This window comes from Polypterus senegalus, chromosome 3 (genome assembly GCF_016835505.1).
Source record: "Polypterus senegalus isolate Bchr_013 chromosome 3, ASM1683550v1, whole genome shotgun sequence".
NCBI lineage: Eukaryota > Metazoa > Chordata > Cladistia > Polypteriformes > Polypteridae > Polypterus > Polypterus senegalus.
Genome location: NC_053156.1, coordinates 282,456,448 through 282,480,419, shown reverse-complemented (window position 1 = coordinate 282,480,419; position 23,972 = coordinate 282,456,448). Strand labels below are relative to the sequence as shown.

Below are 23,972 nucleotides of genomic sequence, written 5' to 3'. Positions count from 1 at the left end.
ACATTTATCACTTAAACCTAATTTGTTCAGTAAGGTGCAGCAAAATTAATAACAATGCACTTAACGAAGTGAATGGGTGTAGAATGCAGCCAAGTTCACAATATTAGAGGACAGAGAGAGACAAGAAAGCACAATGAAGAAAAAGGGATAATAAGAGATGCACGTATATTTATTGAGTTTGTTTTGCAAATGTTGTTCAGTACATGTAGATGTGCTCTGATTGCTATGGACTGCTTATAATCTGTCATGTCGTTAACGAATATTGACCTAAACACATTTATTTTAAAGTGTCAGTTTATCTTTTATTTAATGACAAGGTGACCGTCGCCAGTTCTGAGGACTGACTTACTTTTAACTGTAATCAGCACGTTAATGTGACATGGAGGCAACTCACATCATTCCCATAAAGGAATTATTTCTTTTCAAATGCTGTGAACAGGCTATGAGAGTCCAGAGAGATGGCTTTGAAAGAGTACAAAGTACATGGGAATTGGATTTTCACGTGGCTCTGAATTTTTCAGTACAGACCCTTCATGATATTTGTTATCAGTGCACACATGGCCAGTACAGCAAGCAATACTTTTGTAAATGAAGCAAAAACACGAGTGTGGACGGAGATCGTTTTCATTTAAAATGTGGAACAGCCGAAATTGAAAAGGTTTTTTAATCATCTTGAAAACCTTCTGGAAAACGATCGTTTTAAACCCAATAAAATAACCAAACATGTCTGTTATTGCCCATTGCTGTTACAAATAAAAGGAAACCAGCTGACGTCTGCTTGCTGAGAAGGCTTGGTGAGGCACCTCAGGTCCGAGTTGTCACTCATTATACACTGCTGTCACAGTGAACTGTTAGTCACTACAAACACATGACTGACCAACAAAAAAAAAGAGTGAGTTTTATTTGATAGGATGACCAGTCATTTGACACAGTCTCTGGCAAATGTTTTATTGAATTTATAGAGCACTTTGATTACCTCTTACAGGCATGGGAGTTCAGTAGAACATATGAGACCTGACTTAATACTTTGAGGAGCTTTAATGTTGCAAGTACAGTATGGGTAAGTGGCTTTTGTTGTATGTGAAATCCATAAAAGAAATAACAACGATCAGCCCGCCGCAGCTCTCTACTGTGGCACAATTTAAATGGAGTTTGCAAGCTCTCTCTTCATACAGAAGGCTTATATTCTGATACTCTGGTATTACTCCCAAATCTCCACTGTGTTACCCATCTAAGACAGGTTGAAATCTAAGTAATCAGCGTAAACCTCGGTGCTAATGGCGGCAGCTCACCATCTACTGCAATGTATTTTGTGATGCATGCAGTAATAAAATGCACTGCATTTGTTATTCCAACAGATGGTGCATCACACACATTTGTAGTGGTAAATCATATTACTACAGATGTATGTGATGAACCATTGACTGGAATGAAAATCTTATGCATATGGTTCTTTTATATTCCATTTGGTTTGGGATTTGTAAAAGCAGTGCTAATGTTTGAAATGACAAATGCAAAGCATTTTACTGCTACAAATGCGCTTGGTGTACCATCTGTTGGAATTTCAGAGACATAGCAACAAGATGGGCCCACAGATACACAGACAAACTTACACTTTTCCTTTTATTAAGGTGGATTGGCGACTCTAAACTGGTACTGTGTAGGCGAATGTGTGTGAGGATATCTTCTTTGATTAATAATATTAATAGCCATTATCATCATCACTGTAATAATTAAAAATAATATACAGTGCCATCTATATTCAATACAATACAGTGTGAAAAAGAGAAATGAAAAGTAATCTTACCAGGTTTGTGGAATAGAAAGGAAGTAGCTGGAAATAGAGTGGGACAGTGATAGATTTAATACAAAAGAAAGAAAGCAAGAAAGAAAGAAAGACTGTAGACTTAAAGCATCTAAGGTGGTTAACATGACCATTTGAATATTTCATGCAATACAGTAATATCTGTCTGCAACATAAAGATATGTTAAGGGTCAGTGAAAAGAAGATATAAAAAACTCAATGTTTATGGCACTGCTTTAGAGAAAATCAAAGAAGAACAAAGAATGATTTGCTGAGAATACAATACAATGATTGGCTGACATTAAAAAGCTCCATTACTCTCCCTAGAGATGCCCTCACAATTTGTACACAGATAAACTGCTCTTTTAATTTCCACTTTCACAAAAAAAATATAATAATATCTAAAGGGATTTTAAGATGGTGTGTAATAAATAATTGTTCTAGAGAGAAATTTGGAAGACTTATTGTACATTTGGAAATGTTTCTTTATGCAGATGGAATTGGCATCTGGAACACGCTGCCTCACTGCACTGTCAAGATGGATATCCTGATGTCACAAGAGAAGTGCATGAATCAGATACAAGTTAACTGTTACTTTCCCAAATAGGTGACCCGACAATTGTAAAATGAAATTGCTATGTGATGCTCACTGATTCATATTTTACATTTTTATATAAGTTAGTGTTTTCACGTGTGCAGAAATGGATTCAGAGATAGACACCGATTAGAAGCAACTTGCTCTAATTATTTTTAATTAAATTAGATTTCCCTTATGTGAATTTGTACATTCATTTGTCTTTTGCTGTGTGATACTGAATAACTCATTTAATCTGCCAGAACTCACAGTGTCACTTACGAGTAAAGCTGCACTGGGGTCTTGATTTGCCAGTTGATTTCAATAATGGCTTCTTCTAAGCAAAATGGTATTCAATACACATAAACCCATAAAAGGGATTTTCAAACTTGTTATTCAAAGATAACACAAATGCAATTCAACTCACATGAAAAGGTTTTAAGTTTTTGCTGTGGCAATGTGAACCACAGGGTTTTGTGAGACGAGAGTAAATAGAAGTCCTAGTCTTAGAGAATGTTACATTGACATATTGATAAGTAATAGGATTAGGGAATTGATTCTGTTGTGTCAATATGTTCCTATTTCAAATTTGTGTGTGTAACCCTAACATCTAATATAAATCTATTAAACACAAAATCAATGTCATCTGTAGAAATGCATGTTATACATAAGCGTAGCTCAGTGTTCATTTCAATGTGGTTCTTTAACGCTTTCAGGGCTGATGTCGACTTTCAGGGGTAGAGGACGGTAATCGGCTGTAAACTGCGACAAGACTTGCCCTTACGTTTTAGTTCGACTTTCTTTGCTAGAAGAAAAGTTAAGTAGCTTTGCTAGTCTAACCTCATTTCCCTGAGCATGTACAAGTAGCGGAGAGCTCCGTAGACGTTTTACGTATTATTTCTGACCCGGACTCTGAGTTGTCAGACTTGGAATTTGATGCAAGTGATCTGGAGATGGAGATCAAAAACGAAAGTGAGGTACCAGCATTGGCTGAGCGGTCCCCAGCTAATCGTGGTGCTAAACGCGTTAGAGTAGCTGATACACCTACAGCAGCATTCGCCTGGGACGACCACCACTTATGATGACAAGTCTCATCTCTTACATTTCTAAAGTGATGCCAACACTTACAGTGCACTCAATTTTTAATTTTAGCTAAATATCCACCATCTGTACTTTACATGAGAATAAGTTTCACATGAAAGAAAGAACGAATAATATTAATCGAAAAAAATTAAAAATGAACAAACAAAAAACAAGTAAAAACAAATAATTTTTTGAAGATTAGAGAAAAACTAATCATTTTTCGGCACGTTGGCTTGCAATTTTTAACTGCTGCATTTACTGTTTTATTTTTGTAAATTTGCAGGAGCCAGACATACCAGATTTTTCACAAAATGAGCTTTTACAAATTGAAGGGACCCCAAGAGTGTCACACAGTCAGTCAATGTTGGAGAATGAACCGAGGACGTTATAATCTAATAAAAACCAGATGTCTCACAAACTAATTTCTCCAGTAAAGGTTTACCACTAACCTGCTTTTAATTTTATAGAGCATCTGAGTAGTGAAGGCCATCCCAAGGGATCCAGGGATCTCTCCTGTCTTGAGACCAGTGCTGCTGGGATAGGCCTCAGCCAGTCTGTGACTCTACACTTGCAGGAAGTGAGTTTACGTAATTGAACAATAGATGCATTGATACAATCTGAGTAAAAGTATGTGAAATGACTCTAGCGGGGACACAGTGGGAGTCAGTGGTTTTTGGTTTGCAGCCACATTTCTTAAGTACAAGGTTATGTTGCTTATTAAGTAGCCACCATTTTGTTTCTGCAGGGAAATAAATCTCGAAATATCACAAAAACAAGTGACTTACATTTCAACCAGCTGCCGACAGTGGTGAAAGCTGGGGAGTTCTTGTATCTGGTTATGAGACAGTTCCCTGAAAAACACCAAAGACACATTTCTTAGAAGCCTCCAGATACACAAAATGACATAATGGTGTAAATCTTACAATTAGTAAGAAGCAAACATCTGACAGTAGCAGATCTAATGCTTAAAAATATAAGAACACTTTTGGCAAATATTTAAAATGTACCTGTGATTAAAAATTAAATGAGTTCATACAGGTGCATAACATAGCAAGTAACCTCTTCAGACCTGCTTAATGAAATTCTGAGGCCCAGAGCCACATTTGTCAGCAGAAACAAGGCCTGAACAGGCATTGGCGATCACAGGGCCTACCCACACCTCAACAGAGGGCCAATTTAAAATTGTTAATTCATCTGAGATGCACCACTTAGATGGATGGAGAAGAGAATCTCACAAAGATGGGGCAGGGGTGGGGGATTAGGGGGTTAGCTAGGATTAGAGTTAGAAATGTAACCTGCGTGCAAAGTAAGAAACATCCACGGACACGGAGCTGGACGGTCACCGTGCACACACCCACACTGGGGCCAGATAAATATTGGCTGTCTAACTTAATATGCATGGAAACTCCACTCAAAATGTGAAAGAATATGCCATCTCCACACTGACAGTCACCATGTGTATGATTCAGACTCATAATGTGGGACGTCTGAGGTGGCAGCACTTGCCAGTGTTGGGAGTGTGCGCCGATTACAGTGCGTTGCTGCACCCAACACACGACAAACCACCTAGATTGGGACCCGAGTGCAATCATGCAATAGGCGACACTGTGTCCCCATTCAACCTATTTGCACGTAGATGCCAATAAATATTATAAGCTTTGATAAAAGTCCAGCTCCTTTAAGGTGACTAAGACCATGGGACTTACAATACTCGTAAGCTTGGTAGCTGTTGACAGAGAGTTCTTGGAAGAGCGGTGAGTCCTGCCCTTGTCAGCGTTCTGCAAGTTAAATAAAAAAAAATTAGAGGACATTTAGTATTTGAAGAGCACAGCTTCTCACTTCATTATAATGCGAGTGCTAATAAGGATATCTTTACCACAGGCATGCCATATGTAAAGTCTTTTACTTTAACCTAAGTCCCTGAAATTCTGTGTCAAGTTGACCAGGAAGAATGCCCAAATGGGTGACAACCAGGAATTTAAATCTCAATAATAATACTGTCTCCCTAGCCTTCATTTTACAACTATTTAATCCCGTGAATTAGATGTGAAAGTTCATTTCTAGTGTAGAACTCTTTGGCAGTTTGTCAAGTGAAGATCGCCAATTTATCTCTGTAAAGTTCTTTGGAATGCCGAATTCTGCATATGTAAAAACAATCTTACAAGATTTTGTGGTCCCGAAAAATGTTTGTAAGTAACTTTTTTTTCAATCTAAATTCCATTTTAGCTAACATACGATATATAAGTCATTTATCCAACGTATGCTTTGATCTTTGAAGACTGGCAAGTTCATTCCTCAAGGGCCTCAGGGTCTTCTGGCTTTTGTTGTACCTGAGCTTTCACTAAATTGGCTTAATCATTTGATAAATAGAGCACATTTCATACTAGTGAAGTCTTAAAAGATTTTATAGGAGGTGCATTTTGATTAAAGTGTGCTTTTAAAGTTAAAGTTACATTTACATTGTAATATATTCTTTTTTTTTTTCAGCCAAAAAAAACAGATTAAGTATATTAGGTCAAAGAAAGCACAAAACGACTCACACAGATACACTGCAATCAATTTAGACCTCAGCATTAATATCAGAAGTGCACCACTTATTGGAATGGATGTTTTAAGGCATTGCATTCGTCATTCCAACAGATGGTACATCAAAAACATTTGTAGGGATAAACTGCATTAATATTACTACTACTACTACTAATAATAATAATTCTTTTCCTTTTTGTAGCACACAGGCCTTACTGTAATTTTTTTGCGTTGCACCATCTGTTGGAATGACAAACACAATACATATGTCTCTGTTATACGAGGTGCGATCCAAATGTTCCCGGAATGCATTTATTCTGCAGCCAGAAGGGTTTGGTTATATCAATCGCCGCTAGATAGCAGTTCAAGTTGTCCTGGAGAGCTGTTATCACGTGTTATAACGTCAGCGCTGTTGTTTTTCAAGTCGCAGTTCTCGTTTAAACTTTGGTTGTGTCTGTGAAGGGTTGTTTGTGAAAATTAATGATTTGAAAGACCCAAAAAAGTTCGACAAGTTCACCGCAACACCAAGTCAATGCTCATTTGCTTCTTTGATGTGAAGGGTGTCATCCACAAGGAATTTGTGCCACAAGGACAGACGGTGAATGGAGCATTCTTAGAGATGTTCTTTGCAAAATCGAATTCGCCGAACACGTCCTCAGATGTGGGCTGACAGGTCATTTGTTTTGCATCCCGACAATGCACCAGCTCACACATCTCTGACTGTGTGTGAATTTTTGGCTTCTACAAAGTTTACTGCCATTCCTCACCCTCCGTGCTCCCCTGATTTAGTGCCGTCTGGTTTTTTATTATTTCCTAAGATGTAGATGAGGCTCAAGGGACGCTGATTTGATACTGTGGAGGAGATCCAAGTGGTAACAACCGACGTCTTGAACACACTGACAAAAAATGACTTCCAGAGGTACTTCGAAAGGTTGAAATCTCACTGGGATTGGTGTATCAACTCAATGGGTGACTATTTTGAAGGAACTGTTCACCATTAATTGTTATTTGGTGGATATACTTTTAAAGAAATGCATTCCGGGAACTTTTGGATCGCACCTCGTATGCCATTTGGTACAGAATTTGTAAGAGCAGTGTTAATGTTTGTGATGCGCCATCTGTCAGAATGAGAAATGTAATGCATTTTATTACTGTAAATGTTTGTGACATACCATCTGTTGCAATTACAGGGACATAGCACCTGGGCGGACACAGAGGTACACTGGATAATAAAATAATGTGAAATATTCATAGGGTTGAATACTTTTTAATAGGCAATGTAGATACCTGTCCATTGCAGAATATATTCATGTATGCACTCACATGCACACTCACAGTGGGTCATTTCAGAGCACTGATCTGTATGTGTAGGATGAGGGTGGAAATGACTTTCTAAAGAAAGTCACACAGACACGTAGAGAATGCACAAGTTTCACGCACAGCCGACCACGCTAAATATTAAAAGAAAAAGTTCATATGGTGGAATGATCTTTGCAGTTTTTTTGTTTGTGTAATTTTTATTATTTCATGAGTTACTTATTCCAATTAGATTGCTTTTCTGTCCCCTTTTCATCTCATGTCTTTACTTAAAAAATGCTAATGTTGTTTCTGGCAGACAAGCCTGATTTATTGATGCCCCCTCACATTTAACTGTATCTTGTAGTTTCTTATTATTTCATTATTTCAGCATAGGGAGTGACCAGGCTGCTAAAATTGAGATTTCAGTGTGATTAAAATAGACCGAGGTCATTCTTTGTCAGTTTGTCAGTCGCTGTTACGTTCACAGCCATTCTGAATTCTAGAGTACAGGGTGGTCCAGATCTAATTATGCAGATCCAGATCGTCTGGATGACTTTGATTTATGTGTGGAAGATTCCAGTTCGGCACAAAGACGATTCTTCATGTCGTTAGTTCGCACACTTCTCAATAGTCCGGGATTTTTTGGGTGATTTTCTATGTAATAAACTTAATAAGTTTTAGAGTAATGAAAATTGCATCATTAGATCTGGACCACCCTATATAGTAATGTTTGTTCAGTTTCCTAGTAAAACATGCTGTGTTGTGCTTTTATTTATTTATTTATTTATTTTTTCTCTCAAAGATAATCACTTGTGTTAATGACTCCTATTTTTTTTTTTATTTTACCTTATGAATGTACCTGATATGCTCAAGCTTTATAATGCACTGGTGAGGCAGCACTAGAAAAGGTCCAGAGAAGAGCGACTAGGCTGATTCCAGGGCTATTATGAGGAAAGATTAAAAGAGCTCAGCCTTTACAGTTTAAGCAAAAGGAGATTAAGAGGTGACATGATTGGAGTGTTTAAAATTATGAAGGGTTATTAGTACAGTGGATAGAGAGGGTGACTTTAAAATGAGTTCAACAATAACACAGGGACACAGTTGGAAACTTGTTAAGGGTAAATTTCACACAAACATTAGGAAGTTTTTCTTTACACAAAGAACGATAGACACCTGGAATAAGTGACCGAGTAGTCTGGTAGACAGTAAGACGTTAGGGACTTTCATAACTAGACTTGATGTTATTTTAGAAGAATTAAGTGGCTAGGATTGGGCTGCATGGCCTGTTCTCATCTCGATTGATCTAATGTTCTAATGTAATTTATTCCCTGCATCGTTTATTCCAAGTGCATTACTGTACAACTTTGTTTTTATTCAAAGTAAAAAAGAACACAGAGAAAAGAAAAAACTAACATACAGAATCTCCAGGCTGGTTGTTCCTTTGAGGTCTGGGAATTCCTTTATTTCTGTTGCCCCATTCAACGACCTAAAAGTGTAGATACCTCATATTAGCAATGTATGATCATCTTGACTGCGTGCTTACAGTAAAGCCTGCACTTTGTGTCTGCACATTTATTGTTAGGTACATGAAGCCTGGCATCATTAACACAGTTGCTAAATGCCCAGACTGAGTTCTGAACCTGTAGCATAGGTGACATCTTTCATGGTTACATATATATAACCCTAACCCTAACCCTAATGTGAATTTCCCCTTGGGATTAAGTAAATATTTATCTATCTATCTATCTATCTATCTATCTATCTATCTATCTATCTATCTATCTATCTATCTATCTATCTATCTATCTATCTATATAGTGACTCACATTATCTATCTATCTATCTATCTATCTATCTATCTATCTATCTATCTATCTATCTATCTACCATAAGTATTTGGACATTGATAAAATATCATAATTTTGGCTCTGTGAACCACCACAATGGATTTGAAATGAAGCAATCAAGATGTGATTGAAGTGTAAGCGTATAGTTTTAATTTGTGTTTAATGAAAGCATTGTATGAGCCATTTAGAAAAGACAGCAATTTTTCTACATTGTCCCACACATTTACAGGGGCTCAAAATTATTTGGACAATTGACTGATAAGATCTATTTATCTACAAAGCAGGATGGTGACAAATTATCTACCCTTTTTTCTATAACATTTCCCATTTGTATAAATGTAAAAGCAGAGGCCTTTAATGACCGTAACATTACCTGCTCCCAAATTTGTGTTTAAAACCCTCCAAAAACAAACAGTCTGGCTACTGTTTTTAGAAACCCACGCCCGGACCCATTTTACTTACAGAGTGTGTAACTTTGGCAGGTACTGGAAGGCTGACTTGCCAACAGACTGGATGGGATTCTCGTAAAAGTGGCTGAAAACACAAGAAAACCGGTTTGCCCCCAAGTTGTTATTTCATTGCGAGTCTTATACTATTGTGCTAGTTAAAATAACACTCATTGTATGCCAGCCAAGAACAAGAACAGCATCCGCACAGCCAGGGAGGAAGGCGAGTGAGAGAAAGCCACAATGAAATACTGCGTTTCATCCTAGGCAGGCAACAGACGGTGCTGAATGTGGAGTGAGCCACTGCTGGCGATGCCTTTGAGTAATAGAAAACTGGATCCTCCTATGGTGTGAAGAGAAGAGCTCTTTTCAATATAATCCAGCAGGGTTTCTTACAATGTGGGTCACCAGACATCTCTCATTGGGTCACGGTGAGCTGTGCATTACAACTGAGGTGAAAGAGAAAGGGCTGCAAATGGTTTCCCAAGACCCGTGAAACAAACCCCCCAGCTGCAGACGCAATGATTACGGGTCAGTGTCAGTTTTCGGCAGGTCTTTTAACAAATGAAAATTCCCAAAAACGAGTACAGAAGCAATGAACAGATAGAAATCTTTGCCATAAATTGTTGCAACCTGCAGCATCTCATTTGATAGTAAGCGTTTGTGCAGAAGCAAGCAGTTTCATGTTTGTGAGCAGAACAATGGCGTAAAATATTTTAGCACTGCTCTTGGCTTTTGATAAAAAAAAACGTTTTATAATTAAACCATTTCTCAGAACAACTATTTTAAATGTAATGTTTGCCAGTAACACATTTGCTAGTTTGCCTGGGTTAATAGGCACGCCTAGGTTTAATACGGCTCACTACATGAGTCATTATTGACAACTGAGTCCTCCTGCATAAAATTTCACACTGCTTTAGACTAACAAGTATAGAGAAGGCTGAGCAATGGGATCGGTTTGGTCCCCATTCCTATCTTTATCTTTGGCCCCCAAATCATTAAATCCACCCATTACTACAGTCTTAGCTTGTTCAAGAAACCTTCACATTTGTAGAAAGTTGTAGCCAGATGAAACTCATAAAGAGTGTGCAAGTCAGCTATGTGTCAAATCAGCCATGTCCAGCAGGCTGTTGTAAATGGCCTGCCTTCGTAAGGTACTGGGATGTGCTTGATTTGAAGTTTAAAAGACAAGAGACTGCTGCTTCTTAAATACAGTGAGGGACATTTTATTGAAAGTTCAGAAGATAACTGTACTGTATATCTACACTGTCATTTGTTTGTGCTAAATGTTATATTGACATGTATCAATGCCTGAAACATCCGGAAAGAGAGTCACCGTGTATTTTAAGGGCATATTTGTGCGTTTCTACATTACCTAGCATTATGCAGGCACAATATGCATTTCTTAGTCTTCATTGAACAGTACTTGACTAACATAAAATAAAGACATCTATTGGAATGACAAATTCATTGCATATGTCTCTGTTATATAGCATTTGGTATAGAATTTGTAAAAGCAGTGTTAATGTTTGTGAGAGAGTGCAGGCAGGGTGGAATGGACAGAGAAGAGTGTCAGGAGTGATTTGTGACAGACGGATATCAGCAAGAGTGAAAGGGAAGGTCTACAGGACGGTAGTGAGACCAGTTATGTTATATGGGCTGGAGAGGGTGGCATTGACCAGAGAGCAGGAGACAGAGCTGGAGGTGGCAGAGTTAAAAACGCTAAGATTTGCATTGGGTGTGACGAGGATGGACAGGATTAGAAATGAGGACATTAGAGGGTCAGCTCAGGTTGGACAGTTGGGAGACAAAGTCAGAGAGGTGAGGTTGTGCTGGTTTGGACATGTGCAGAGGAGAGATGTTGGGTATATTGGGAGAAGGATGCTAAGGATAGAGCTGCCAGGGAAAAGGAAAAGAGGAAGGCCTAAGAGCAGGTTTATGGATGTGGTGAGAGAAGACATGCAGGTGATGTGGGTGACAGAGCAAGATGACGAGATAACAGAAAGATATGGAAGAAAATGATCTGCTGTGGCGACCCCTAACGGGAGAGACCGAAAGAAGAAGAAGAAGTGTTAATGTTTGTGTTGCGCCATCTGTCAGAATGAGAAATGTAATGTATTTTATTACTATAAATGTTTGTTACATGCCATCTGTTGGAATTACAGGAACATTGCAACTGCATGGATATATGAATACACTTGTCCATTTATTATGGCGGATAATAATAAAATATGAAATATTCCATGGGCTGAATACTTATTTATAGGCAGTACATGTGCCTGTCCATTACAGAATAGATTCATGTATGAACTCACATACACACTCACCGTGAGTCAATTTAGAGCTCTGACCTGCATGTCTCAGATGAGGGTGGAAATGACAGTCTCGAGAGAAAGTCACACACACACACACATAGAGAATGCACAAGTTTCACATACAGCCGACCACACCAAATTGTAAATGAAAAAGTTCATACTGTGGAATGATCTTTGCAGTATATATAATGGTTGGCTGGGATTTTAGGCTTGTGTGATTTTAATTTTTTTATTTATTTCATTCTCAATGTGTCATATGTGTGAAAAAACAAACTCATGAAAAAGCGTATATACATTCAGAAATTATACTCAAAACATACAACTTTCCTCAAACATATGCACTGAATGCACATGTATTGTATATGCAATCAGAACAAACATTTACATACAGATTGACAATGTGCTAACTGGTGAACACATGTGAGCGCAGCCCAGGGCTGGCATAACCATTAAGCAAAATAAGTACGTGCTTAGGGCATCAAGGAAACTGGGGGCACCACAGATATTTTCTATTGCTGGATTTAACAGGGACCATATGGTGCAATAGTGCAAATGGTGCTGCTGAACCAGGTTCCAAAAAGAAGGGGTTCCGACATTAAATGAAAAAATTACATACATTCATATATATATATATATATATATTGTCACACATGTGCGCATAGGAGGCAGCTAAAGGGCTTGAGTAAGGGCAGTTCCAAAGCATGCTGGGTTGTGGCAGAGTGCACTGACTCTTTTTTCTCCCTTTCCTGTAGACCCTTCACGGGAGATCCCACCTGGCTCTCTTGACATCACTTTTGGGACCAAGCCTATGGAAGAAGACCTTGCCGGCCCCGGCCCCTGTGATGTCACGTCCGGACTCGAACCTATGGCAGAAGACCATGAGCCCGATCCCTATGATCTCACTTCCTGTCTACACCTTTTCCCTAGTCCCTCAGTTCTGTCTTGGACTCAGTTTTGTGCACAGCAGTGCTTTATTCATTTGATCGACTTTGCAGCCAGGAACTCAATTATACGGGTGGCTGCCCCAAACCTTTTTAATGACTCATATGTCTTGTCATTGTGACAATATATAAATTCATATATAATAATAATATAGGAAGGCCTGATGTCTTATCTCTACTAAGTATAGATGTCCATCCATCCCTTATCCAACCAGCTATATCCTAACTACAGGATCACAGGAGCCAATCCCAGCCAACACAGGGCACACACACACACACACACCAGGGACAATTTAGAATCGCCAGTGTACCTAACCTGCATGTCTTTGGACTGTGGGAGGAAACCCACACAGACACGGGGACAACATGCAAACTCCACGCTGGGAGGACCCAGGAAGCGAACCCGGGTCTCCTTACTGTGAGGCAGCAGCACTACCCACAAGTATAGAGGTTATGTAGGATTTAGTTTTGAGGATCTGATCAAAGACTTTGCAATTAGAAAAAATAAAAGAAGACTTTTAAATATACATAAAGTGAAAGTATACAAAAATAAACATTATTTTCCATCTTACTGTAGCTTTTGTTTCATTTCGAAAAATACAATTTTATTTTAGTTTATTATTATTTATATTTTGAATTAGATACATATGGGGGCACCAAAATCTTTTAAGTGCTTAGGGCCTCAAGAGTTCTTCAATCCGGCCCTGGCACAGGCACATACATAACGTACATTTACTCCACCATGTGTGCCAACCTATGCAATACTCTGTGTATATTAACACATATACAGCAGCCTACAAACACCTGAACATGCGTAGGTTTTACATTACGCTCTTGTTTACGAGTACACAATCATTTGCATATGTGATTAAACACGTAATCACACGTCTGTCCAAATGTTTGGGTTTTTTTTTCCGTTAAACAGTAAGAGAAAAGACAGGCAGGTAGGTTCAGTTTAGCAAAACCTGCATATAAATGCGTATTACAAGTTCAGTCGAAGACTTACATGGTTTGCAACAGGGGGTTTCCAACAAATGCTCCCTCTGGAATCGCTTTAATGTTGTTGTTGTGAAAGCCACTAGAAGAAGATAAAAAATAAATAAATATGAGCCTTTCAGAATTTCATGTTCAGGTCAGTAACAATAATGTGGCTTAGCGCTAAGTAACTAAGTATAACAACTGGAGTTAGGAAGAAAGCATTACATAATGCAGAGTTCTGCAATCAAATAGGGAACAGTGAAGAAAAATTAGTATAATCAGACCGAAATGGACTTTAGTACGTTTTACTGTTTTGGCTGTAGGCTTCTCTGCATGCCTCAAGAAAAATGCTAATCTCATTAGGGGCTAAACGAACATTAAAACAAATGGAAGCTTGGCACCTTCGGCTGGCTGCTGGGTCACTCTCACAGTGGTGCTCAGTGCAGCTTTGTAGTTGACTTAATGATTTTTCTCGATAGAATTATCATTGGTGTCGGATGTCATTGCAACACCGTGGTCAGCGCTGCTGCTGCTGCTGCCGGACAGCTTCAGAAGAATCGGTTCAACTCCCTGCATGGCTCACCACTTGTGTGGAGTTGGCACTTTTTCCTTACGGCCTGCTATGGTTTTCTCCAGATACTGATGTTCAAACTGCTCACAATCCAAAGACAAGCAGGTTAGTTTGAGTGCAACACAAAATTATTTTGGTATGAAACACTCTGTGTGTGTGTGTGTGCCATGTGAAAAACTGGCATCCTGTGTAGGTTTGTTTCATGGATGTTATAAAAGGCTTCCAGCCCCTTGTGAGAGTTTATTGTAATCATGAAGCTTTAATCAGGTACCTGAGGTCGTTGGTGAGCCTTTCTGGATGTGTTGTGCTAACTTCAGGTTATCATTGTGACGGTAACCAGAATTAATTGAGAGTTGCTGACCCTTTGCACAGCATCCCCTGGTAAGTAAACACGTGGTCTGCCTTCCACGTTCTTAAGTTTGTGACCAAACTGAAAATTGAAGTGGCTAAAAAGATTGAAATTGACAATGACAATAAATGCCTTTATGAAGAAGTCCATCCAAAACAGCACGCACATAAACAAACATTTGCAAAGCCAAAAGGCCCAGCAGGCAAAAGGGTTATTAAATGGCTTTTCAAAGGACCTGCAGGTGACGACAATGAAAATGATTAATGTTTCATCTCTTTGTTTGATGTTGCAAACATTCCATAATGTTTATAGACAAAATTATTTCCAGTGAGAAAAACAATGTATGAATTACTCTTCTAAATTTAATTTGTGATTTGTTTTACGCACTTTTAGGTATCTATACTACTAAATGAAGGTTGTATATATGCACGGATGCCAGAGGCCAGAAGCAAGCCATCACCATCAGGGAATTAGGTGGCGCCCAGCGCCCCAGAGTCAAACCCAGCGGCTTCCCAGAGTCAGTAAGTAGCGCCCAAGCAACACAACACAACCTACAGTATATTATGTCCAAAGAATATTGACGTTGACCGGATAAATAACCAACTGGAGAAAGCCACGTCTTTCTAAGTACTGAAAGTGTTGATTCTGAAGACGAAAGTGAGCATCTTAATTTCCCATTACAATATTTAAACACTATTAACCCGGCCGGATTACCATAACACAATCTTAACCTTAAAGTAAGGACAACAGTCACGCTATTAAGAAACCTTAATATTAAACAAGGTTTATGCAACGGTACACGGTTGGTCATGAACAGCATGAGAGAAAATGTTATTGAGGCACAAGTGCTTACGAGATCCCATACTGGCAATACTGCTTTGATTCCCAGAACTGACCTTACAAGTTCTGACCTGGAATTACCTTTTAAACTTAAACAACGCCAATTTCCCATTAAGGCTGCATTTGCCATGACGATCAGCAAATCCCAAGGACAAACCATGGACAGAGTAGGGATTTGCCAGTCTGAGCCTGTATTTGGACATGGAGAACTTAATGTTGCCTTTTCAAGAGTCCGGCTTTCGTGTAACGTTAAAGTGAAGGTTTTAACTACTCCATACCAGGGAGAGCTAATTCAAGAACAGGAAACCGTCTTTACCAAAAATGGTGTTTATAAGGACATTTTTGATTAACTATTTTGAATTTACAATTTTATGATTTCTTTTGTTTCCAATTTACTTCATTTACACCTTTGCACTCCGATATTTTTTTTACTTATGAGTGCAGCAACTCAAAAACATTTTGGATTTAAATGATATACTGTAACAATTACATTTCAATTTTAGTTTTAATAAATTGGTTAATTTTAGTACAAATATATTTATTTAATTAAATGTAAACTTTCCCAGGATGCTCCCACTCTCCATGATTTGTCATCCCTCCAAAGATCGGAGGGAACAGAAAGTGATTGCCATTCTTGGATTTGCGATTCTTTAGAGAATTGGGGGTTTACTGGTACAAAAAAGAAAACACACTATGCTAATAATGTAGGAATCATTTATGCAGTTTCAGTTATCTGTTATATTTAGAAATGGATTTTCAAAAATCCAACAGAATTCTTGATTTTATAGTTTCATAATTTCAAACATATATTTAAATTATCAAGTAAAACTGATTTATTATTATGTGCTGCTGAAAAAAAGAACTCCTTTTAGAATGATTTTTAAACTGCGGTGAGCTGGCATCCTGCCCCGGGTTTGTTTCCTGCCTTGCTCCCTGTGTTGGCTGGGATTGGCTCCAGCAGACCCCCGTGACCCTGTAGTTAGGATATAGTGGGTTGGATAATGGATGGATGGATGATTTTTAAAGTAAGGTAGACAAAAAGTGATTCTGAATATTGCTCAGACAAAATTTAAGTAAAAATATTTTTACAAAGTGGTAGAAACTACGTGCTATCTGTATAAGCTATAAAGGTTAGCACTTGTCACGCACGTGCGCATGGGAATCAGCTGAAGGGCCTAAACACTAGTAACTCTACGCCAGGCCAAGGGGTGGCGGAGTGTACTGACTATCTCTCTCAGTCCCTTGCAGACCTTTTCCGGGAAATCCCGCCTGTTGCCGGCCCCAAGGATGACGTCACTTCCAGGCACAAGGACACCACTCCTAGTTCTGGCATAGATGACGTCATTTCCCTTCCAGCCCTTTAAAACTGCCATCTTGCCTCAGTACAGGCAGTTCTGTTCTGGACTCTGAACTAAGCACATCGTGCTATTTAAACTTACTTTTTGCAGCCGATTCAATTATACGGGTTGCTGCCCCAAATCTTTATGATGTCTCCGACTCATTCTTGCTACACACTGTAATAACAAAGATACTGTACCAGTCCCTTGGTTTTGGTAACATTAAGGGTGAGATTGCTGTCCTGGCACCACTTGTCTGTTCAGGCCATTTCTGTTAAGGATTTCAAGTCATAGCCTTCATTTGCATGATGTTAGTGAGGTGGAGGCAGACGATGGTCTCATCCTGTATATACCATTCACCTAATGTGACATACCCAGCGACTCCATCCAAAAAATCCATGACTCACACACTCAAACCTTTTTGGTTTTGTCTTTAGTTGTAAGGGGCGGCTCTGTGTGCATGAGAGCTGACAACCAATGAACGCTCAGTCGGAGGTCCAATGCATATAAAGCAAGAACAAGGACTAAGAAACGCAGGTGTTTTGAACTTCAGAAACAAAAGAGAATCGGGTCTGTCTGATGTCTCATGTTTTATGTACAGCAGCAGAAGGGAGAAAAGAAAAGCACTCTGAAATTACAGCTGGACTTGTCAAACCTGATAACCCTTCATACAGCAATGGCTCCATCAGGTAGCATGCTATTGGCTGTCACAAAAATGAGCACACTGGGAGACCTGGACACAGCTGCTAACTTGACATGGCATGTAACATGATCGGCTACTACTGTGGGCAAGTCTGACATACCCAGTGACTAGAAGTCAAGCAATGTGACATCTTCTTTGGTTATTTAGTTATTCTATCACTGTTAGTGATCCGACCTACTGTATGGCTCTATGGCAGCATCATCAGCAAATTTAACTATGGTGTCCAAACCGCTCTGGTGTGCCCGTGCTGAAGGTGGGTGTGGGTGAAGTCAAGTAGGCAATATTCACAGGCTGGGCTCTTCAACTACTAAAGCCACATTTAGAAAACTGTATGCAGTTTTGGTCTCAATATTACAAGTGATGGAGACGATTTAGGGTTTAGTGGAATTTGGTACGAGAAAAGACTGGAAAAGCTGAACGTCTTCATTGTATGCAGACAGATATTAAAAGATGACATGACAAAAAAATGTAAGTTAATGAAAAGGAAATGCAAGGTTGATGCCAGCTGTTACCTAAAACAAATTCTTCAAAGAAAATGCTGCAGTGAATATGGCAGCAAGAACCAAATTATAAATGAATGCATAAAAATCTGTTGAGAACTGCATGTACAGCAAGATATTCAGCAGTGTAGTTGGAAGTCAAGCCATGGAGACGTTAAAATGTCAAGTTAGAAATAGGATTGATAGATAAATGGGATTTCTCAAGTGCTATAGCTGAATTAATAATAATAATTCTTTGCATTTATATAGTGCTTTTCTCACTACTCAAAGCGCTCAGCGATTGCAGGTTAAGGGTCTTGCTCAAGGGCCCAACAGAGCAGAGTCCCTTTTGGCATTTACAGGATTTGAACCGGCAACCTTCCGATTGCCAGTGCAGATCCCTGGCCTCAGAGCCACCACTCCGCCTCCGCATGTTTGGCTTGATGTTGTGATCTTCAAAGTGTATTATAAGAAACGTGGACTGATTGACTCAAGGTCATTGGGTACATTGGACAGGGATTTTTTTTTTTTCGTTTTCACTCTTTATTCTATAAATTGTAAAATCCTCCAGGCACACAAAAAGACAAATGCACGACCAGTCAAAAGTTTTAGAGCTCCTCTGTTTTTCCTTAAGAGTTATCCATCCATCCATCATCCCACTATATCCTAACTACAGGGTAATGGGGGTCTGCTGGAGCCAATCCCAGCCAACAAGGCAGGAAACAAACCCTGGGCAGGGTGCCAGCCCACCGCAGGGCACACACACGGGACAATTTAGGATCGCCAATGTACCTAATCTGCAAGTCTTTGGACTGTGGGAGGAAACCCACGCAGACACGGGGAGAACATGCAAACTCCACACAGGGAGGACCCGGGTCTCCTAACTGTGAGGCAGCAGCACTACCCACTGCGCCACTGTGCCATCCCCTTAAGAGTTAATTTAGTTGAAATACACTGAATAACTTAAAATATTAAAATGGTAAGCAGTAATCTGCCAGAAGTTTAAGTTTAAAGTTTAGGTTAGCAAAAAGTGACAAAAAGGGAATGTCAGAATATTACAAATGGGCCTTCTTCAGGGAACAACTAATACAAATGCAGATATTCTGCAGCATTTAAAGTAAATGAAGCCTCGCAAGTTGAAGCAAACAATTTGCACAGGTGTCCCAACTTCTGTTGATTACTTAAAAAACCCCTCCGTCCGTCTTCAGCACAGTTTGGAACAGACTGCCGTGTTGTTACACCTTCTGAAGTACCACTTGGACTTTGTGCTGTAAGTTTGACAAGGCGAGTGAAACTTTTGACCGGTGGTGAATCACAGTACAATACGGAGCCCCCCAAGATGCGCCCTTTAGCTATCGATATGAAACTGGTCCATTGTGAGGGCGGGTTTGGTGACCAGCATTCGACTGGACTATCTATACTTGGTTCTTGACTTCTGCACTGTGCTGCCAGGATTGGCTCCATCGCCACCATGACACTGATTTGGATTAAACAATCTATTATTCTAAATTCTTTTATAGTTAGTTAACAAATCGCAATCAAAATGTGATGCTCATTATGGTGATACGTTTTACAAAGAATGTAAATCTTTGGTTATTCCTTCTATTTAAAGTCTAGAAGCGGCCCTTTAAATATCATCACTTACTTCAAATACTGTCATGAGAAAACCTTACTTACAGCTCCTGTAGCTTAGCCAGTGTTCTGATGGCAACGGGGAACTCTTGAAGTTCATTGTAGTTCAGATCTCTAAAATAAATCACAAGAAAATGTACAGTTGTATGAGTCGTAGAATTAAAGACAAGTTAGAAACCGTAGCGCGGTGTGACATTCAGGTGTGCTCAGGGACTTGGTTAACTGATATGAAAGTTGGAGCATTTCACATTTGTTCAGTCATTCCATCAAAAAGCCAGTTATCACATTTTTGTTTATTAAATTGTTTTGTAACAAAGAGTCTTATTAAAAAAAAAAAATAAATAACAGTGACAATTGAATGTGTTAGACTACGTGAGATACACGCTTTGAACTGCACTCAGTCCATTTTCCAAACCTGTTCAACTATCCCAGCATGCCCTGGGTGTCCTGTTCTGGAAAGTTCAGAAAATGCAGAGATGGTTCAACAGCATCAGGGGGGAAAGAGACAAGGAAACGAATCACCTTTCCATTCGGCTAATAACTGGAACAGTAAATAAAGTAAGGCCCTATTCTCCTGTGCACTAATGCCACTTTTTTCCTATTCTTTCTTTTTTTTTTTAGAGAATTTAAAGGATATTCAAGATGGTGTAGGACCGGGACTGGCTTTCAAAGGAAGAAGAGAAGATTATAAATTGGCTGCAAACAGTCTGGTGATTTAAGACTCAAATTACACATTTTGAACACAACGCTCTTCCTTATTTCTTTTTAATAGGGTACCCCATTTATTTTCTGCAAGGGTAAGAATTTCTTGAAATGGCAGCTTTAGAGAACGAACATCTGGTTTTATGCTTTAAAGCTAAAGAGCCTTTTATTATTTCAAAATAAGTATGGCTTACATGCCCCGTTCAGGCTTTTCGTCTCCATTTTTGACATTTTTTTTTTTTTTGTAAGTTTTACAATAGTGGGTTACTTTTCCAGAAAGAGGACTGGTTTAAGCATTGTGTATTGGTAGAGAACACTAAAATGAACATAAATGGTCATTGAAGGCCCAAACCTAAATCAAAAAAAGTTTTAAAAATGCTAAAAGGAAAGCTTTGCAATCTTACCAGGTGTCCCGGGACACTCAGTATCATGATTATTACATCATATGAGCAACAGAAAGATCTTCATTCAATCAGCATTGTATCATCCATCCATCCAATACCCAGCCCGCTATATCCTAACTACAGGGTCACGGGGGTCTGCTGGAGCCAATCCTAGCCAACACAGGGCGCAAGGCAGGAAACAAACCCCGGGCAGGGCACACACGCACACACACACACACACACACACACACACACACCAAGCACACACACATTAGGGACAATTTAGAATCACCAATGCACCAAACCTGCATGTCTTTGGACTGTGGGGGGAAACCAAAGTACCCGGAGGAAACCCACGCAGACACGGGGAGAACATGCAAACTCCACGCTACCTACTGCGCCACTGTACCGCCCCTATATTATATTATATTATATTATATTATATTATATTATATTATCCATCCATCCATTATCCAACCCGCTATATCCTAACCACAGGGTCACGGGGGTCTGCTGGAGCCAATCCTAGCCAACACAGGGCGCAAGGCAGGAAACAAACCCCGGGCAGGGCGCCAGCCCACCGCAGGACACACACATTAGGGACAATTTAGAATCACCAATTCACCAAACCTGCATGTCTTTGGACTGTGGGGGGAAACCAGAGTACCTGGAGGAAACCCACGCAGACACGGGAAGAACATGCAAACTCCACGCTACCTACTGCGCCACCGTATCGCCCCTATATTATATTATATTATATTATATTATATTATATTATATTATATTATATTATATTATATTATATTATATTATCCATCCATTATCCAACCCGCTATATCCTAACCACAGGGTCACGGGGGTCTGCTGGAGCCAATCCTAGCCATAACAGAGCGGAAGGCAGGAAACAAACCCCGGGCAGGGCGCCAGCCTACCGCAGGACACACACACACACACACACCAAGCACACACACATTAGGGACAATTTAGAATCGCCAATGCACCAAACCTGCATGTCTTTGGACTGTGGGGGGAAACCGGAGTACCCGGAGGAAACCCACGCAGACACGGGGAGAACATGCAAACTCCACGCTACCTACTGCGCCACCGTACCGGCCCTATATTATATTATATTATATTATATTATATTATATTATATTATATTATCCATCCATTATCCAACCCGCTATATCCTAACTACAGGGTCACGGGGGTCTGCTGGAGCCAATCCTAGCCAACACAGGGCGCAAGGCAGGAAACAAACCTCGGGCAGGGCACACACACACATTAGGGACAATTTAGAATCACCAATGCACCAAACCTGCATGTCTTTGGACTGTGGGGGGAAACCAAAGCACTCGGAGGAAACCCACGCAGACACGGGAAGAACATGGCATTCTATCATTCCCTTTATTATCTTTTCACATTCAAAAAGAACAAGTCGTAATTCTTCTTCTGGACAAGTGTTCACTGCTTCCTAAATATGAATTACCAGTACAAAAAGAACTGAAACATTATCTAGTGTCCAGAGTATATAAAACCTGCCTGCACTGAAGAAAAGCAACTGGAGCTTGTCACGTTATCGACAGACAGATACATAATCTGCGTTCCCCCCACCATAATGTTTGGAAGAAACACACGTTCTCCTTGCATTACCCCTCTGCTCCACAACTTGAAATTACAAAGTGTTCTTCCAAAATGCACATGTCTTGGTTTTGGTTTCAGAGTAAAATCTGTATAATTTAAAGAAAAAAAAACAAAACACTGAACTGTTTTTAATTTGTGTTTAATCCTAAAACACATTTACGAAATAGATTTAGCAGAAAATCCTCAGGACATATTATATTGTAACTGCCACAAAAGTGTCAAATGTTTTAACAGTTTTTGTTGACATTCACACAAGTCCTTGGGTATGTGACTGACAGTCAGCTCAGCTATAAAATCAGAGAACTTCACATCCGGTACTTAGGCGCTTCAGACACTTCTTTGTCTTAGGTGCTTATTTTACGTCTTCTGGATTAGTGAGTCAATAGAAGCAAGCATGTTGTAAAATTTGCAAAATGTGAAGCAGTACAGCGGGATATTTGTATGTCTTCAAAGAAGGACACTGATATTGGAATGGAACACCTTCCAGTTAACAAACGTGAGGCTTTTGTAGGCATATACAGTAGTCCAGTGCTTTACCACCACCACCACCACTAGCTGATCAGGCCACCATAGAGTCCCTACATTCCAGTTCTGATGTCACTACACTGGTTACCTGTGCCATTTAGAATTGACTTTAAAATACAGCTTATGGTTTACAAAGCCTTAAATCATCTCTAAGGTCCATCTTACATATCAGAATGTCTGACATCTTATATTCCTAATCGTAACCTTAGATCTTCAAATGAGTGTCTCCTTAGAATTCCAAGAGCTAAACTTAACAGAAGTGGTGAGGCGGCCTTCTGCTGTTATGCACCTCAAATCTGGAAGAGCCTACTGATATGGTGCAGCACTTTAAAAAACTGCTAAAAACACATTATTTGAACATGGCTTCATTTTAGCTTAATCCTGATATTCTGTATATGCATTGAAGTATCATTTTCATCATGGCTCCTCAATCCATACTAACCCCTACTCTCTCTTCTGTTCTTTTTCCAGTTCTCTGTGTTGCCGATCTGCTCCTCCACCATCACCACCTGATCAAAGCACCGTGCTGTCCTTACATTGATGGATTGAAGGCCACAGATCCACAAGACCATCATCATCTAATTCTTCCACGTGAAGCCTGAAAGCCATGAGGTCTGATTGAGATCATTGATGTTAGGTAGAATGACCTAGAGGGGGCTGTCTAGGTGGTCTCATGGTCTCTGAACCCCTGCAGATTTTGTTTTTTTCTCCCGCCTTCTGGAGTTTTTCTTTGATTTTTTTTCTGTCCTCCCTGGCCATCGGACCTTACTTTTATTCTATGTTAATTAGTATTGCTTTATTTTATTTTTATATTTTTTCTTTTTTTCCTTTCTTCATCTTGTAAATCATTTGTATGAAAATTTGCTATAGAAATGAATGTCGTTGTTGTTGTACGTTGATGGGTGGCACGGTGGCGTAGTGGGTAGCACTGCTGCCTTGCAGTTAGGAGACCTGGTTTCGCTTCCTGGGTCCTCCCTGTGTGGAGTTTTCATGT

General features: G+C 39.5%; 1 protein-coding gene across 1 annotated transcript in view; it reads right to left on the bottom strand.

Moving 5' to 3' along the window:
* Positions 1 to 23,972, bottom strand: part of LOC120526245 (leucine-rich repeat-containing G-protein coupled receptor 6) — a 410,078-nt gene that overhangs the window by 39,893 nt on the left and 346,213 nt on the right. The window contains exons 7-12 of the mRNA XM_039749315.1: positions 19,770 to 19,838; positions 13,842 to 13,913; positions 9,596 to 9,667; positions 8,704 to 8,772; positions 5,168 to 5,239; positions 4,247 to 4,312 (exon numbers count right to left, since the gene is read on the bottom strand). Coding sequence (XP_039605249.1) covers positions 4,247 to 4,312; positions 5,168 to 5,239; positions 8,704 to 8,772; positions 9,596 to 9,667; positions 13,842 to 13,913; positions 19,770 to 19,838 — 420 coding nt within the window. The remainder of the gene's footprint in view (positions 1 to 4,246; positions 4,313 to 5,167; positions 5,240 to 8,703; positions 8,773 to 9,595; positions 9,668 to 13,841; positions 13,914 to 19,769; positions 19,839 to 23,972) is intronic.